The sequence below is a fragment of the Thunnus maccoyii genome, chromosome 1 (genome assembly GCF_910596095.1).
Source record: "Thunnus maccoyii chromosome 1, fThuMac1.1, whole genome shotgun sequence".
Classification (NCBI taxonomy): domain Eukaryota; kingdom Metazoa; phylum Chordata; class Actinopteri; order Scombriformes; family Scombridae; genus Thunnus; species Thunnus maccoyii.
In genome coordinates, this window is record NC_056533.1 from 16,160,489 (window position 1) to 16,178,688 (window position 18,200).

At 41.0% G+C, this 18,200-nt stretch overlaps 1 protein-coding gene across 4 annotated transcripts in view; it reads left to right on the forward strand.

Moving 5' to 3' along the window:
• esrrga (estrogen-related receptor gamma a) overlaps positions 1-18,200 on the forward strand; it is a 184,640-nt gene that overhangs the window by 128,790 nt on the left and 37,650 nt on the right. For 2 of the 4 annotated variants that reach the window (XM_042396235.1, XM_042396155.1), the window contains exon 5: positions 5,215-5,343. In XM_042396235.1, coding sequence (XP_042252169.1) covers positions 5,215-5,343 — 129 coding nt within the window. The remainder of the gene's footprint in view (positions 1-5,214; positions 5,344-18,200) is intronic. The other 2 variants (XM_042396332.1, XM_042396274.1) reach the window with 1 other exon arrangement.

Here is an 18,200-nt window from a genome sequence, read left to right on the forward strand (position 1 = left end):
TAGTCCACCAACGATATAACAACCTTCTTACTTTTACATGATTTATACAATATGTGGATTATCATACAAAATATGGTGTATGGAATTGTACAAATTTTACAAGTCATTGGGTTTTATGGTGGTTTAACATGTTTCTTTTCACAGCAAGCACAGCTGAAGCAGCTACCACACTGTTTACCTCTATAACAAACAACATTAAAGGATAAGGGTGGTGATATACTTGGTAGTGTAAACAATTCCCAGGATAGGAGCAAAACCAGAAGTGTGTTAATCAGTCTCTCAATACTGTCCAAGTTCCACAGCCTGTCTGTGGCTGATATATATAATTGATAATCAACTAAAACACCTAAGCACTGTAGTTTTTAGGAAACATTACTCAAACAGGAGTAAATAGTGTATTTGTTGCAAACTATTTTCTGCCATGGCTTTGGTGCACTCACAAGTATTTACAGCAGCAGGACGGTGTATGTGGGATTGACTCAATAAACTACAGTTCCCATGTTCCTCATAATGAAAATACATGTCACCCAGTGCAACCGTGTGGCTCATTGATGTATTTTTGGCTACAAAGGCAATACTTGTTGTCTAGGTCAATTTATTGTTGTTCTTTTCATAGGGTTTGTTGACAATAAGAAAAATGAATAATATCACCAGACTTATCCTTTAATAACCAATTAACCATAGGTCAATTAAGCACTTTTATGTCTGGGAAATCAGGGGAAAGGTCCTTCTGACGTATTCAGGTCAATCAGCAAAAGAAACCTCTGAAGACTTTGTGTTTCAGTAATAATCTTTAAAGATTTGTTGAGGTTTGTAATAACTAATAGGCCCCATCAATCAGCCATCAGGACTCCAGTCAGTCAGCCTGCTACAGGAAAAAACCCAGCTACCAGTCAGTCAGCCAGCCAGCCAGCCATCATTGATCCATTGAGTCAGTCAGTCATATCAGACAGGACTCATCTATCTGCCTTTCCATCCATCCACCTATCTGTCGCTGCTTTCTTTTGCCTCCGATAAGCAGCTTTCACAGTAAAGCCCCAGAGAGAGAGGGGGAAACAGGGAGATGTAGGGGGGTGGAAGTCTTACATCCACTAGATGGTCACCACTACCCAGAGATGACCTGTATGTGTTTATTATGGGATGAGATCAGGACACAGTGCAATCCTGACAAAGAGATTGGAGCACACACATGCACAGATAAAGGCAAGAGACACGCACACACACAAACACAAACTCATAGAAGCAGCTTCACACCTGGACACCAAAACGACCTTGTAATCACTCTGTGTATAGGTTTAACCCCTAATTCCTCTGTCATTGCTGCGCCGTCTAATAGTTGACCAATTCCAGATGTCTCATTTCATTTAGAGGGCTTGTTAAAGGTTACATAGGTGAGAACACAGTTATAGATTAAATACAAGAGCTCGGCAAACATATAGGTATGATGCCATGTTGACAGTAGAGCCTCTTTGGAGTATGACCTTGAATAGATTTAAACCAATGCTTTGTCCCCCTCTCTCTTGCTCCCTCATTTTCTCTTTATTTGTAATCCTTCCTTAGTGGACATGTTGCAGATCAGGAGAGCAGGAGGTATCGGTTATGGGTCAATGCTTTGACAAAGCTAGTCACAGGGCCATTGTCACGAAAGGTTGTGATGATAAACAAGTTCGGTGAGCAAAAAGAATGGGAAGCTGTTCTTGGTCAAAATTACATAAAAGTTTCTATATGTTTATCAAGAAATTACTAATAGTCCACTCATGATACATTTACACAAGCAATATTCCAAGGTTGAATGGACACTAGAATTTAAAGGGAAAATCTAACAAATATAAGTTTTTTTTATCAGTGTTTGAGCAACAGTACTACTGTTAATGTGTGTTTAGAAGCAGACTGAGCAGTATTGGATTTGCTGGAACAAATGGGTCATGACATTATCTTTGGCTATCACACAAGCCAAACTCATCCACAGACAGTGTGGATGTCTGCTTGCCTGTGTGTCTGTGTGTGGGCTTGTGTTTATCCATGTAAATGAGTGCAGGTTTATGTGTACGTCTGTGCACATATGCCTGTGTTTGTGCGTGGTTGTGTGTTAGTGTGTGTATCTTGGCTGGAAAGCAGGGCCAGCCTCAGATGGGCAGCGGCAGACATATTGGTATGTTTCAACCCATTAGCCAATAAAACCGCAGGTAATCACCAAAAAAACACCTCCAGCTGGACAGGGAGGAGAGCATGGGGTGGAGGAGAGGAGAGGAGAGGAGATGAGAGGAGATGAGAGGAGAAGAGAGGAGAGGAGAAGAGAGGAGAGGAGAGGAGGAGTATACACCTGTTTGGATGAACAATAAGTTGAGACGAGGAATGGGAGAAAGAGAGGAGAAGGAGGAGGGTAGACTGGGCACACAAATGTAGGAAGGAATTAGCGGCGTGTGTGTATGTGTGTATAGGAGTGCATGTGTGTGTCGCAGCATGGAGGAAGTGGCTCTGGCAGCTGCTGTTTCTATGGCGTCAGTCCAGCGACACCTGACAACCTGCATCTATCACTCCCTTATTGAGAGAGAGGGATAAAGGGGAGTGAGGAGGAGGGCAAAGTGTGGGAGAGGGAGGGATAGGGCGATGAAAAGGGAAGAGAGAAAAAGCAAGTGGGAAAAAGAAAGGTGGATTAGAGCAGTGAAAGGTGTGGTAGGAATGGTACGATAGGTGTGACGATCAAACAAGTGAGGGTATGTGAGAGTTGTGTTAGGTAAAGAAAAAGGTGAGTTTAGGTCCTCTTGTTTCATGCAGCCATAAAGAAAATAATCAAATTACTAAATTCCTAAATGTTTGCAAATACTTTGATATTGAATTAAGGTTAAGAGCAATGCAGTGTGTTATATTCAAATCTGGCCAGGACCCTTGTTGCATTGTCATCAGTATGTCTCCCTCTCTCGATATGTTCTGTTGCCCTCCAGTTAAATTAACTAGTAAAGACCCAGCTATCAAAAAAAGAAGCAGAATGAGAGGGAGTGACTGAGTTTATTTCAAGAGGAAGTTAGAGGCGTAACGTCAGGAGAGTCAGACAAAGCACAAAGTATGGAGTTCGGCCAGCTACAGACACACAAACATTCATATTACACAGTCTGTACAATAGTGGTCAATTGTTATGCAGCAGGTGGACATACACACACATCTCAAAGGAGATTGCAGGGGATTTGAGGCCCTCATATATCCCCACCCCCCCCCCTCACTCACACCAACAGACACACATTCAAACTCACAGGTTATACATAGAAGCAGCCAAGAACCACTCTGATCTAAGCCCACCCCAGTGCACAATAAGACACATAAAGGTGGAAAGAAAGACACAGACACACACACACAGAGCTATGACGTTCTGGTGTTAACCCTTCTTTTCTAATTCCTGCCCTGTGCCCTCACTCTGAAGAAGGATGCTTATGTCTATGTCTGAGCATACAAAGAGTATACAGCCGGGTAACACACCTTTGTATCAGCCCCTAATGTAAGCCTATCCCACCTTCTCCCTGAATACGTACAGTACGTAACATCTAGCACCTTTTGTACAAACATGTCAGTATTAAAGAGTGTAGCAGTTCTAGTTGAGGTACTAATCACTGTTGAGTTTAGGTACTGCAAATTCAACATACAAAACATTGTTATTTCTGTCATAGGTGTCAGTTTAATTAACATTGATAGTGTGCATTATTATGACATATTCATGCCTAATTCCACAGTAGCACTCACCATCTATATAAGTTATTCTATTTTTTCACAGTGGGGGTTTAATGTATTTGGCCTTAGTGCTACCAGTTCTATAAGTGTCTTCACTTAGCAGTGCTAGCCTGTTTAGCCTTGCACGAACAAGCCCTATTACTGACTACCCATTAACCAGCACAGATTCTGTGTTATTAGCACATTTAGCCTTAGTGCTAGGTAAGTGTCCCTCTTAATTGCTGAATTAATCTGCTCCTAGTGTACCATCCATATGTTAAGGTTGGATGTAAGCTAACTTGTCCCATTAGTAGTGTCCATTAGACTGTAAGGCGTCTCCCAGCATTTAGCATGTTTAGCCTTTACTTTAACTAACAAGGCCAATTAATGAGCATCTTGTTACCCATTAAGAAGCGTTTGTGCATTTAGCCTTTTCCCAAGCTAACTAGCCCCCTTAATCAGCCCAGTAATGAGAAAACATCCTCTCCACAGCAGCAGTCAATAGCAATCACTGTTTACTCTGTTTCAGTGGGAGATGCATTAGCTTGCTGGGGTACTGTAGTCGTCAGGTGGGCACAGGAAGCAGGGGGAAAAGCTATTTTTAAATTATACCGCATCACAGCTCACTTTCCTAAACAAAGGAACAATTTTTTTTATTAATTTTGTAAAAGGCCAATTGGGCCCAACAAATCCATAACTGTGCTTTGCTTCTGTACTGGGTGGAAACAAATAACTAAGCAGAGGTGATGAGCAGAACTGGAGGAGAGTGAATAACAGAATAAAACAGGGTACAGATAAAGAAAACAGAAGACACAAGAGATGGTTAGACATTAGCTGCAGAAGTTACCTGCAGTGTGAAGAGAAGAGATAGTGAGGCAGTCAAAAGGTAAAAGTGGTATTAGCCTCTCACACAATTCTGGTTTTGTCGTCGGCCAGGGTTGTGAAGTTAATAGACTTACATCAGCTAATAATCTTAGTCTCAGCTCTGCACAAGAGTGTCACCAAGTCACGCAACCTCGGCTTGCTCTAGCCATGACATCTACACATACAGTATGTTCCCATGTAAGACACACACATCATCTTAATAGACATGTCACAAACACATAGTTGTTTTTTTTTACCAGTTTCTTAAACAAATTGGTAATTTAACAAAGGAATATTAAAGGATTTGAGCTCAGTGCTTGCTCTATATATGGTCACTATGCCAACAAAGCGGCATCTGAAGATCAAAAGTCAGGATCAACGTAACAGTGTTGGGGTCAATGTTCATAAATTCCTGGATTATCTCCTTATATGTGTATAACTACTGTGTCTATCCACTACAGTATTTCAGAATTTTTTTCTTGCATTCTATGTCTGTCTAGTCAATAGAAATTCAAACATTTATTTATGTTGTTTTCCTACGTCTATGTGCAGCAGGACATATTGACTACAGATTGTCTATCTGTAGAGGTTTCTTTCTGAAATGAAATCTTTCCTTCTGTGTTCCTCCAACATGTCTACATGCCACAGGCAACATTGAGTACAGCTGTCCAGCCACCAACGAGTGTGAGATCACCAAGAGGAGACGCAAGTCGTGCCAGGCCTGCCGCTTCATGAAGTGTCTGACTGTGGGCATGCTGAGGGAGGGTAAGGGAAAAGGTCTCTTCCTTATCTTCCTCTGTTAGCTGTGCTACATGTAGCATTTTGGGACAGGAAGCTATGGGGTTTAGGGGAAATGTGGTCTTTATTTTGAGAAACCAAAAATGCCACAAATACAAGGCAGCAGTCTATTCAGTGTACCAAGATACACCAAGGTATGAAATGATTTATTTATATTTAACAGTGCTACATGTAACACTTCACTAAGAAATTCTTAATACTCCTTTTAAAGTATGTCATTATCTATTTCTATTTGTATTATACGCCTCTTCTTTATGTCTCACTTTCTGCTGTTTTTTCAACATCTCTGAATTTATTCATGGCTCTCTTTATCTCTTGTCTGTTTTACACTTAGCATTGAGCTACATTCTTCTCTTCTCTCCCTGTGTATGTTCACCTTTCACCTCCACATACACAAGTCTCATACAATAGTTTCTGAATGAACACACACACACACAAGGAGACACAGACACTTCCAGACATCGGCTATGTCCTTGTTTTACTAAAATTAGGTACAAATAGAAATAACAGGATAATTTTGACCCATTTTCCAATTCTGTTGCTTAAGCATGAATCAGCAGTACTACGGCGGTGAAGAAACGTCAAAAAAAACAACAAAAAAATCCCCAAGATATTATCTGCCCCCACACCACTTTGATTAAATACACTCACTTTCTCATTTTCACACTCCCTCCTTGCCTCTGCCTCTTTCTCTCCCTCTCGTCTTCCCACCTCTGACCTTTCTACTCCCACTGCACTTCCAACGATGAAAGGAGAGAGAGGAGTGGCAAGGGATGAAGAGGAGGGCCGATAGAGAGAGAGAGAGAGAGAGAGAGGCTAAGAAACAGGGATAGTGGGAGGGGGAAGGTGGGAGAAAGCTAGGGGGAGGAGAAGAAGGTAGGTAGAAGAGATTGATTTATAGGAGCAGAGGAGAGGGACCAGGGGAGGATGAGAGGCAGGGGGAGGATGGTTGAATGAAGCAGAAAGTGTGTGAGAGAGAAAGGAGAAGAGAGGAGGGTCAAGGTTGTAATTGATGGGAGACCTGGCCTACGCCCCCTTCCTTACAGTGGTCAGGGAGCGTGCCTTTGCCGACGCATGCCAGCCCTCCCTCCATCCATTCCTGTCTTCATTTCTCCCTCCAGTTCTCCCACTCAGTATTATTGTACTGTTTCTGTTGCTTCTCTCATGCCTTTCATCCGTCCGTTCTCCTCTCCACTCACTGTTCTCTTCATCCTGTTGGCAGCATCTCGTACATACCAGCAGATTTTAACCATCATTATGTGAGGACTATCACAGTTTGCAGTAGATGGTTTTAGTGGATAACAAAACCATTGCAGTGTTGATAATATGGTGTTAATACAAATGCTTTATGGGTTGAGAACATTACATGGTTAATGTCACATTTTAAAGCGTGGCTCTGAATAAAAAAAAACACATTCAGCATTAATTTAATCTGCAAAATCTATTGCAAAAAATATTTTATGATTGTTTTTTCCATGACAAAACTGAAATTATCCATAAAAACATGTCTTTGCAAACAAAAAACTATGTAAAAGTTGTCTTTATTTAATTTTCTCTAAAAGTACATCAAACTTTCAATAACATAATGATGGAAATTGTGACTGAAACTTAAAATTGTAGTAAAAAGGCTAAAATGAAAAAAACAAAACAACAACAACTAAAAATCAGGTGCCTGAAATTTTTTTATCATGCCATCTCAACTGAGCTGGAGCTTGTCCCTGTCTTTAAAATATTCTTTCTGTCACTTCTACAAACAACAAAATGTCATAAAAGGGAAGATAATATTAACAAAACTTTCACCATGTGCCTCAGAGCTTCAAACACACTCAGAAACACTCACATAAAATACACAGATATATTGAGACCCATCACTGCCTCCAAAAGCCCGAGTTTCACTTCACTGCAAACCCATGCTCATGTCTCTCTTTCTCTCTCGATCCTCTCTGTCTTTCTCTCCCTCTCTTTTTTTGCACACACACACACACACACGTTCCCAACAAGCTGCTGTCGTAGCGTTTGTTCTCCCGGTTGATCTGACATAGGCAGAACCCATGTCTCATCTCCTGTTTTGTCTCGTGTATGTGTGTGTGGCCACAAATACACACACACACACACGTGTAAGCACATGTATTATCGGCAGCTCCAATTGTCTCACAGTTCACACAGCTCAGAATACATCGTCCTACTGGACACTGAAACCACATTACCCACATGTCCATAAATTCCAAACAAAGCTGTCACTTGCAAGGGAAATATTTTTATTCATCATTTCCTTTGTCATGCAATAGTTTGATATAATATACAGTATAATATATTTTACTGAGATTTTGCTTAGCAATGATTGAAAGGGAATGACGAACAGAGAGAGGTTTTTATGCTGTGGATTTTAAGGATGCCTGAAGGATACTAAGGATGTGGTTTGCCCACTAAACCAATTAGAGAACCAAACTTACACACTCGTTCTTAACAGCAAATTATCAAACCTCTTGTTTTATTATGGAGGAATTTACTGTATTTGTGTGGATATATATCTGAGGGATATGTGTTTGCCTTCTGTCCTGAACAGGCAAACAAATAGCTGCCTTTTGTTGCCGCTGCTTCACTGCTCCACACACATATATCACGCGCACACACACACACACACACACACCAAGGCCTACATATATATACATCAACCTGACAGACCACCACCACCCCATTTGTTGTGCTGGGTGTGAATTTAATACAGGGGGTCCCGCTCTACATATGAATAAGGGTCATTTGGAAAATTGACACATCCATTTTCTTATATTTCCTCATTTTCACTCTTTTTCAACCCATGGGAAGTTTGAAAAAGATCAACAACTATAAAAAGGAGCTAAATGTATTCCCTCACCCTTGCTTTATTCTACTGGCGGTATTTGTTTATAATATGTTTTAGTTTTCATTCATTTTAAGAACTACTGCATGCTGCAGGTAAATTTCTCTTTAGACATCCTTCTTCAATTATTCTTCTAAAATTGAACAAACCTATTATAATGTACTGGTGTCAAATGAAATTGCAGGAAAATTCACTGAAAAAAGTTTATTGAAATATTATCCATAAAAAAAAATCGAATCTACTGCAAATTTAATTCTGAAATATAGAATAAGATAGAGTCTGGAAACTATTCAATTTGCCAGTCCATGACTTAAAGTGTCAAAACAATTACCATGATTTATCTGATGCTGACAGTCTTTTTAAAAGACAAGTTTTGACTATCTTAGGCAACTTTGTGTTGTATTTCATCCTCGAAAATATTTGTCTTTTGTTAGCAAATGAGGTGAGGTCTTGTTCAACAATATTTTACAGTGGAGTAATAATAATGTACGTCTTTGTCATGAGATGAAAGACCAGTGTACAGTGTAGCACATTGTTACAACCTGGTAAAAGATGTTATCACACCAGAGGAACACTTCCTCACACACACGACAAACACTCATTTAGGAACTTCACCTACTGTGTTTTATGCTGCCCTTCTGGCTGTGAGCATCGTTGCAGCAGAGTTGCATAGATGATAATGATAAGTGGCTGGATCAGTTAGCTTCAGAGCTAACTGCAGTTGTCAGGGGCTAGCTCACGGGAGAAAGGTGAAGATAAAGTGGTAACGGTGGAATGGGAGTGGGGTGGAGGACATGCAGCTTGTGTGTGTGTGTGTGTGTGTGTGTGTGTGTGTGTGTGTGTGTGTGTGTAGATGCTGTAGTTTACCCCTCAGGGCAAGATCTGCCTCAAATTAGCTTTGTCGCCGTGGGAGACAGAGAGGGTGAGATGAAGAGCAAGTGAGGCAGCAAGGAAGTGTGTGTGTGTGTGTGTGTGTGTGTGTGTGTGTGTGACAGAGAGAGAGGGGAGACCAAGAGGCCAGAGGGTCAGTAAACCAACTCAGAGTGGAGCTGTTTCCTTACATGTTCTCTTAAACACACACAATCATGTGAATACAAACGCACACACAAACCTGTATGTGTGGAACATTGGATGTTTCTCAACAAAAAATGTGAAGAGGAATAAAGAAGCGGGGGATAAAGTAAAGGAAGGAACGAACATGGGGCACACCACCCACCAATATGTAACAGCTAATTTCTGGAGCAAGGCAATTAAAAGGCTTGACTATATTATGAGAACTTCCCCTCTGGCAATGGCTGTCTGTCCATTTTTAATGAGGTCATAATGATGCGTCAGCTGAAGACTGAAAGGTCGCAGGGGCGGGGCTTAAATCTGCCCAGAGAGAAGGGGGGGACCGGGGTATAATTTCAGGTAAAAGCTTAGATGGAAAATAATGAAACAGGAGACGGCTAAAAGAGGTTTTTAACACATGCTGACCTCAGAAATAAATTTTTATTTTATTTGGTGTATTTATTTTTTGTCTAAGTTTTATAAATCTGTAAAAAAGCACGCGGTAATAATGACGGGTGTAACGGGACATGGGGGGTAAAGTGTAGTGTAGTAAAGTGAGTGTGTCGTGTAGGTCTGCAAGACTGCAGATAGACCCTTCTACATGGGTGTATGCTAGCCAGCTTAGCCAAGGTAGCCAGATTATCCCGTGGTGTTGCTGCCATCAGAAAGACAAACAAGAGACCCATAACACTGACTGACTGCAACACTATTATTAAAATATGCTCCGTTATCTCCGTAGTGAAACAATACTGCATCTCCTCGTCCCCCTCCCCTCTCTGTGACTGCCGGCTTTTCACTCCACCTTTGAGTGAAGCCGTTCAGAACAACGATAAACACATTTGACTTCTGACGAGGTCAGACAGCACGTGAGAAGAGCTAGTTCTGAGAGAGCAAAATGTAATTAAAAAATATTTCAGTAAAAGTAGTGGTTTGGTCCTTGTGACTGATATATTATTATATGTGACATCATTAGATTATTAATATTGAAGCATCAGTGTTAGAGCAGCATGTTACTGTTGTAGCTGCTGGAGGTGGAGCTAGCTTCAACCACTTTATTTACAGTTAGACCATAAATCAGCATAAAGCAGCTGTCAGCAGCTTTCCTGACTCCTTTCAAGAAACAGAAAAGTTTTCTTTTTCCACTGCAGCACAACTAAACTGTCTCATTAATAGTTTTGGCCAATGAGCCATTGTTGGATGTTTACATTTTTCAATATAAAAAACCAAAATATTATTTTCTACCTTTCTTTTTTTCCTGTTGTACTGAAATTGTACAGAACCATGACCCCAAAACCGAGGTACATACTGAACAGTGAATTTTGTGTACCATTACACCCTTAGTAATAACACTGTAGCTGTGACAGTTTATACAAATGTATACAAAAATGGCGAGGCAAGACCGACATAATACATTCAACATCAGAAGTAATGCGTAGAATTGTCATGAACTGAATACAAAGCACAGATCAGACATTTGAACATGAAAGGCTTTGGCAGAGACACAGAATCCAGGAGCCAGCGATAGTCAGTATACTGTACATATGGTCATATTGACAGATTTGCTCCTTTACAACATGGCAGCTTTGATGATAGCACGTCTGATGAATCGTAGTTAAACAGACAGAATGGGTTGAGTCCAAGACCAAAGCCTCCATCTCTATAAAGCCGTATACGGCCAGCTGGATTCAGATGGTAGACTACTAGAGAGACAAGTCCACCGACTGCAAATATAAACCTTGGCACATTGCCCCACACATGCACACACACACACACACACACACACACACACACACAGCTCATGCCAACTTTGGCCGTGCTCCCTAAGGCCTCTAAGACCTAATGAGTGAGATCGGGTGGAAGGCCCCAGTCTGTGTGAGTGTCAGTGCTTGTGTGTGTTTGGTGTCTGTATACAGCTGGTGGTGTGCGTCATAACTCTCCTCATAGCTCAACGATCCTGACTAGTGCTACCCAGTCTCGCTGCTGCACACACATTCAGTCATACACACCACAATCAAGAAGACTGGCCAACACACATGTTTACATATAAAACCCACAAAGACTATTTGTCTCTCATGAAGGAGACACAGATGTCAGTTATTGTAAAGGTAAAGTAGTATATGAAATAAATGCTAGGTAATAGTATAGTAAAGGAGAATAGAGGAAGGAACAGAGGAGAGGAGGATTAAGCGTGTGATAAGGAGAGGACCAGAGTGATGAGGAGAGGAGACAAGAGGAGAGGACGGGGAAATAGAGGAGGGGAGCGCCAGACAACTGGTGGCGTCTGGTGTTTCCCCATGGGAAACTTGTAGCTAAATCTGGCCCTGTAGCGTCTGTCCCGAGTAAGTGTGTGTGAGTGTTGGTGTGTGTGACTGGCATCTGGTTGCATCCCAGCTAGAAAGGAGCGATAATGGAAATACTGTGACCAGAGATCTGCCTAAGTGGTCCGCTCTCTCTCACATACACTTTGTTTCTGTTTTTCTGGAGAGGTGAGGAGAGGAGAGGAAGCAGGAAGAAACCACATCCAGACACATCAAAGTACCGCGGATGGGACTGGAGGGGGAGGGGGGATAGATATTGGGGTTTTAGAAGCTAAATGCCCTAATCAACCTCTTTGGGAATAGCCAGATCTAGCCATTTTTTCTGTTGTATGTGACATGTCACAATAACTGTGTTTTCATCAAACTGTCAAGCAAACTCCACTTGGAAATATCCCAGCAATATAAATATGAATTAGTTCCATTTCTATCAAATGAGCTAAAATAATAATTGACAAGACTTTCTGATTTTAGCAAAAAACATTCACAAGAGTAGTATTTTTTCAACACTGGATTAATCCTGAGAAAGCTGTCTTTGTCCTTTGTCATCAGCTCATCTTGGCAATATTTCTGTAAACATGGAAGAAAATAAAAAGCCTTAAGTCTGCTATGATTTCCTGAGCTCTGTAGGAAAATTTAGATGCACAGTAAATGTGGATCAGATAGATGCAGATGAATCAATATATTTCATAAACACGGTCTTAAAAGGAAAATGGCCATTAATGTGGAAAAGGCAACATTTTTTTTAAGGGACCTCACACTGACTCACACACATGCCCACATTCACACAAACACACACATATTCACACACCAGTGACAGCCACCTGCCCGCTGCCTCAGGCAGTGCTGTTCTGATCTGTTCTGGTCTAAACAAGCGTCACTGCATGACACTACACACACCTTCCTCTTAACCTCCCCTCCAGCCCTCTCTTATGCTCTCTTTATTTTGATTTCTTTCCTTAAACTCTCACTTTTACAAGCTTAAAAGAACAACACTCATACTGCTAATGCAAATACAAATGACATCTTCTTCATTCTGACACTGTTTTGATATCTTAACATCCTGAATGAACCACTTCCTGTAAATAAGAAACTAATATTCTGTGTTCCCTTAGCTATGTATGCACTACATGTAAAAGATATGAACATATGTTTATGTTTTTCTCCCTAATTTAATTCTTCTTCTTACTCACTTGCAGTAGACTCATAGATGAGCACACACATACATTTGATTCAAATGGGTTTGTTGTCTTGCCCAATATACTCACCCATCAGTCCTAAAACCCACATAGGAAAACCCTTTATGTTATTACATCAACACTGCGGTTGAACACACACACACACACACACACACACACATTCATACAGAAACATAAGGTGATAACCTGGTCTAAGGTGGGAGAGAGATTTCAACCGTTACAACTTCAATTACCATAAAAGTACTCTCTTCTTTTTTCCTCTCCCTCTCTCTGTTTACTCTTCTTCATCTACAAATGCTCTCTTCCTCTTGTGCTTTTTTGTCTCTCTCTTTGTCTCTCTCCACTCTCTCCCTCACTCTTGTTTGCACCCACCCTCGCTCTTCTTTGGTCCTTCTCTTATCATATCATTGGTCATCTGAAATCAATCCATTTTGTCTTGTCCTCTCCATCTTCTTTTCCCTTTTCCTCTCCTCTGTCTTTCTCTGTCTTTCTCACTCTTTCCATTTGTTCTTCACCCCCCGTTCTCTCTTCAAAAGCACTTAGGTGTCAAAGGCATTCCACTCTCAATCCCTCAACTGTTCAAACACACACACACACACACACACACACACACTGACACAGAGTGACGCCGGTGCAGTGTAAAATCTATGCTGATGTGATCAGTGCAGGTCGTACTATTGACAGACAGCTATATTCCCACGATAGGAATGATTCACCTTCATCACTGTCACTGTGTGTGTGTGTGTGTGTGTGTGTGCATTCTTTACTGTGTGTACAGTGTTTTAAAGTGGTAAAAATGTTGTTACTTAAAATTTCACTACATGGTATCAAACACAGTTTATTCTGTTTATTCTATTTTTGTGGGTGTGTGTATGTGAGTGCGCAGAGGTGGAAGCTGTGGACTAAGTAGAGGTGTTGACATAATAATTAAAGCTGCACAAAGTCTAGACCTCCGGATGTATCCTTTTCTTCACAGACCCCTTCCTTTTCTCTCATTATTCTGTTCATATCTCATTTCCTTCATTCGCCCTCACTTCATCTTTCCTTTTCTCTCTCATTTCATTTTTTCCCCTCATTCTCCTTTCTTCTTTTGTTTACTAGGCCATCCATTACCCCCTTCCGTCCCTTCTCCTCTCATTTCACAACCTACGCTCTACTCTTTTCTCCTCTGTTCTCTTTTTCTACACTTTCTTATATCATAATCTTCCTTTAATGCTTTTTATCATATTTTATCTAAATTTTATTTCTTTCCATTTCTCTCCATTTCTTCCCCATTCACTCTGCAATTATTCTGTTCTTCCCTTGCCTTTTTTCCTCTTTATATTTTTAATCCCCCCCATCCTTCCATTTCTCCTCTCCTCTGCTCTCCTTTGCTCTCCTCTCTTCTCCTCTCCTCTCTTCTCCTCTCCTCTCCTGCCCATTCTTTATGATTTGAAGGCTCATTTGTTAAGAGGAGGTAGAGCACTCTCACTCTCCCCCTAGCCTCCTCCTGTCTCTTTTTTGTGGGCTTTGGAAATATAATTTTCAATTTTTAATTTGATTCATTTAGATTTGATCATTAATCAGTGCTGAGAGAGAGTTAATTTGGTGGAAAATAGATGAGGTAGTTAGAGAGGGCTCTTTATGAAGTGAGCTCAGCACAGCACTGGGTCTTTTAGGTATAAGGAAAAGAGAGGAAAAAATGAGAATCTGCATGTGGGAGTTTGTGTGTGCTAGAGAAAAAGTGGGCATGTAGCAGAAAGTGTGTGTATATTTGTGTTTGAACACAAAAGAGACACAAAGTAGACAACAAGGATGTAGCTTTTTGTGATAGACAGTCTGCTTCTTTAAAGTTGGTATATGCAGAATCTTTTAATCATCATCATAATCATCATTAAATTCATGTTAATGAGTAGACAAGACTTTCACTGAGATTGCTGTCAGCATGTACCAGTCTCAATGTTGTAATTTACTTTGACAATCTCCTCTATGACTTTATGGCACAAAGGCTCAACGCTTTACAGCTCAAATCAGGCAAAGGGTTTTCTCTTTCAACATTGCAGACACAGTTTAAAGGTATACTATAGAGGATTTGTCAGTGGGTGTTTGTAAACACAGCATTCAAAGTTGGCCTCTCCTCCCCGGATCAACAAGCGAGCTGAGAGCAGAGCAAGAGAGAGAGAGAGAGCAGTGGTGATCGAGCGAGCTAGAGATTGAATGAAGAGAGCAAGCAGCGCTGGCAGGAACAAAGCCGTGAATCAGATAAATACGCACAACCTTGCAGAAGGGTACAGAAACAGCGATGTAACCTGGTCACTACACTACGAGTCCCGACCTCACACCTGCACACTGTTATTGACTGGAGGCTACACACCCACTGCCCAAAGGTTGACGCCCAGAAGCGTCCCAAACACAGCAAACTAATAAGAAAATACAGGCAGAGGACAGGGTCTCTGCAGGTAAATACACTGACATACACTGTTAGTGGGTCATGAGCAATGATTGGGAGGGATTATTAGGGGTGTAACGGTACGTGTATTTGTCACAAACTGTCACAGTACAGACGTTACGGTTCGGTGCACGCGGTTGTACGAAGAATACACTCCGTGACCTAAACAATTATAGTTTAATAATTCACTGCGGAACATTGATTGAATGTGCGGAACAATGGAACAATGATTCTCGGGCGCGAGTTCCACCCAGAACATTTTGCCAGCGCACCACTTAGCTGTAGCATGCCCATGGGTGTATGCTAGCCGGCTAAGCCAAGGTAGCCTGGTTACCCTGTAGTGTTGATGCTGTCAGAATGACAAACGAGAGACCCATAACACTGACCGAGTGCAACACTATTATTAAAATATGCTTTGTTATCTCTGTAGTGAATCGATACCACATCTCCTCGTCCCCCTCCCCTCTCTGTGACAGACGGCTTTTCACTCCACCTTTGAGTGAAGCCATTCAGAACAACGATAAACACATTTGATTTCTGACGAGGTCAGACAGCACGTCATAAGAACCAGTTCTGAGAGAGAAAAATGTAGTTTAAAAGTATGAAAATATAAGTAGTGATTTGGTCCCTCTGATATATTATTATATATGACGTCATTAGATTATTAATACTGAAGCATCAGTGTATGAGCAGCATGCTACAGTTTTAGCTGCTGGAGATGGAGCTAGCTTCAACTACTTTATATACAGTTAGACCATAAATCAGCATAAAACAGCTGTCAGCAGCTTTTCTGACTCCTTGCAGGAAACAGAAAGCTTTTTTTCTTTTTCCACTGCAGCACAACTAAACTGTTTCAGTAACCTTTCTATTATTTCCTGCTGTACCAAAATTGTGCAGAACCGTGACCCCAGAGAGTCTACAAATTGTTTTAGGAAAATCCTGCATAGTATACCTTTAAGCTTTCAGAATTCCTGGCAATTATATATAATGGGAGCAGTGAAAGGCCAATTAAAAAATGTTTAATGGTACCATGCATGTTTTACATACTGCATTTATTTTGTGTGAGAATTTTTCCTCATAAGTGGATCAAAGCAGGTGTGTGATTGCAGATCTTCACAGGGGGTGAAGTCGTAACAGACAGGCTACAGTACAGACATTGGTGCACAGAGACACTACACTTGTGTTTCTTCCTTTGTTCAAACCATTTGTTTCATTCAGTCTGTATCTGTATACCTTTTTCCTCACTTCTCCTGTACTCTGCCTTTTCCAACTCTGTTTCTGCTTTCTATCAGTCTCGCTCCGTCTTGTAGTAGAATGTATGTGTGAGAGAGAAGGCACAGAGCGGGTGTGTGAGTGGGTTTGTACCCCCTGGAGTTAAGAGTTTCTTGACCGTTTGCTGACACTGGCCCCCCCACTGTACCTGGACTGTCAGCCCTTCTGTCTACCTATCTCTGTCTCAAGCACACACACAAACACACACACACACAGATGCATGTCATGCCCAGTTCACTGGGCTGAATGCTGCCTGGGCTAGTTAGAGGTTTCTAAATGTCCCTCGTAGAAAAAAGAATGAGTATACTCATGCCACTGTAAAATGCTTTGAATAAAAGCGACCATCAAAGTTTACATGTGTACTAAACACAGATGAAACAGGGAATCACATGTACAAATGCCAGGGAATGCACAGAAATATTCCTCGTCATTTTTTCTTTTTGCTGCCAAAACAAAAGTCTTCCTGTTAAATCTCTTAGGTGTGTTGTCTCAAACATGGTGAGCACATTTTCCAGAGGATTTAAATCTCAATGTGTGAGCAAATCTGTCTCTTGCTCTCTTGCTATCTTTGCCCCTCTCTTCCTCTTTTTCCCTCTGTTTGTACATTTGAATCAAATTCTTAACATTTTAAATCCATTTTATCAGAGACTGTATTAGTGTTGTTTTTTGTCTCATGTCATATTACGGTATTTTAAACATATGAGATTATATCTAAATAATTTTCAGTAACTGCTTAGTGCCAGCGCATTTTGAAACTGATCTCTTTGCATACTGTTGTTCAAACCTTCAGATTGCTCTGCAGCTGTCTGACACTCATTCAGGGACTTATCAGCCAAGCCAGCCAAACCAGCCAGCTGCTTCCTAACTTAAACATTTGCAATTAGATATAAATCTTCAATAACAGCAAGCATAAAAACCAGGAGCCAAAATTAGTTTTCCAGTAATTCCATTATTCAGCAACTTATGCGTGTGTGTGTCAGTGTGTTTGCCTGCTTCCATGTGTATCTCTTTTGGATTAGTTGTGGTAGTTTAGCTAAGAAAGTCATCTTTACTGGATTATGGCTAAAAATTCTTTCTCTCTACATTCTCACTTGTTTCCTTTTTTTACACACACACAATAATGTCTTAATAAAACACTTGTGAGTGTTTTGTAGTTTTACTTTTATAGTGAGGGGGGCTAAGGTTCTTATCCTCCTAGACCCAATTCAACCTCCCTTCGGGTGTCCAAAACTATTCCATTTGCACATTGCCACTAATACAAGAAATATGGGGGATGGAGAGCAAGAACTGCAGGACAGGGGGAGTAAGGAGAGAGTGACACTGGGACAGAGTTGGAGGTGGTAAAACTGATCTCAGACACAGAAAGAGAGAAAACAGAACAAATCAGCCCTATAAAACTAAACTGTTTCCTACTCATGGTGTGGGAAGCAGTAGGGGATCAAGAGATGTTCAGTTCTTCTCTCCCTTTCAGTGCTTATCACTTTCCCTCTGGCTACATTATCTTTTTTTCTTTTCCTTCATAACCTACGTCTTTTTTCTGTCTTCCTTTCTCACTCCTTTTTACCCTCTAACATGACAGGTGCCAGTTGAGAATTCCTCCATTGCGGTGAAAATCAAAACAAGTCTTGTAACCAGTTCATGATCATGTGTGCCTTCCCTGGAAATATAGGAAATAAGAAAGAAAGCACGCTGAGGAAAAGACAAGAGATATG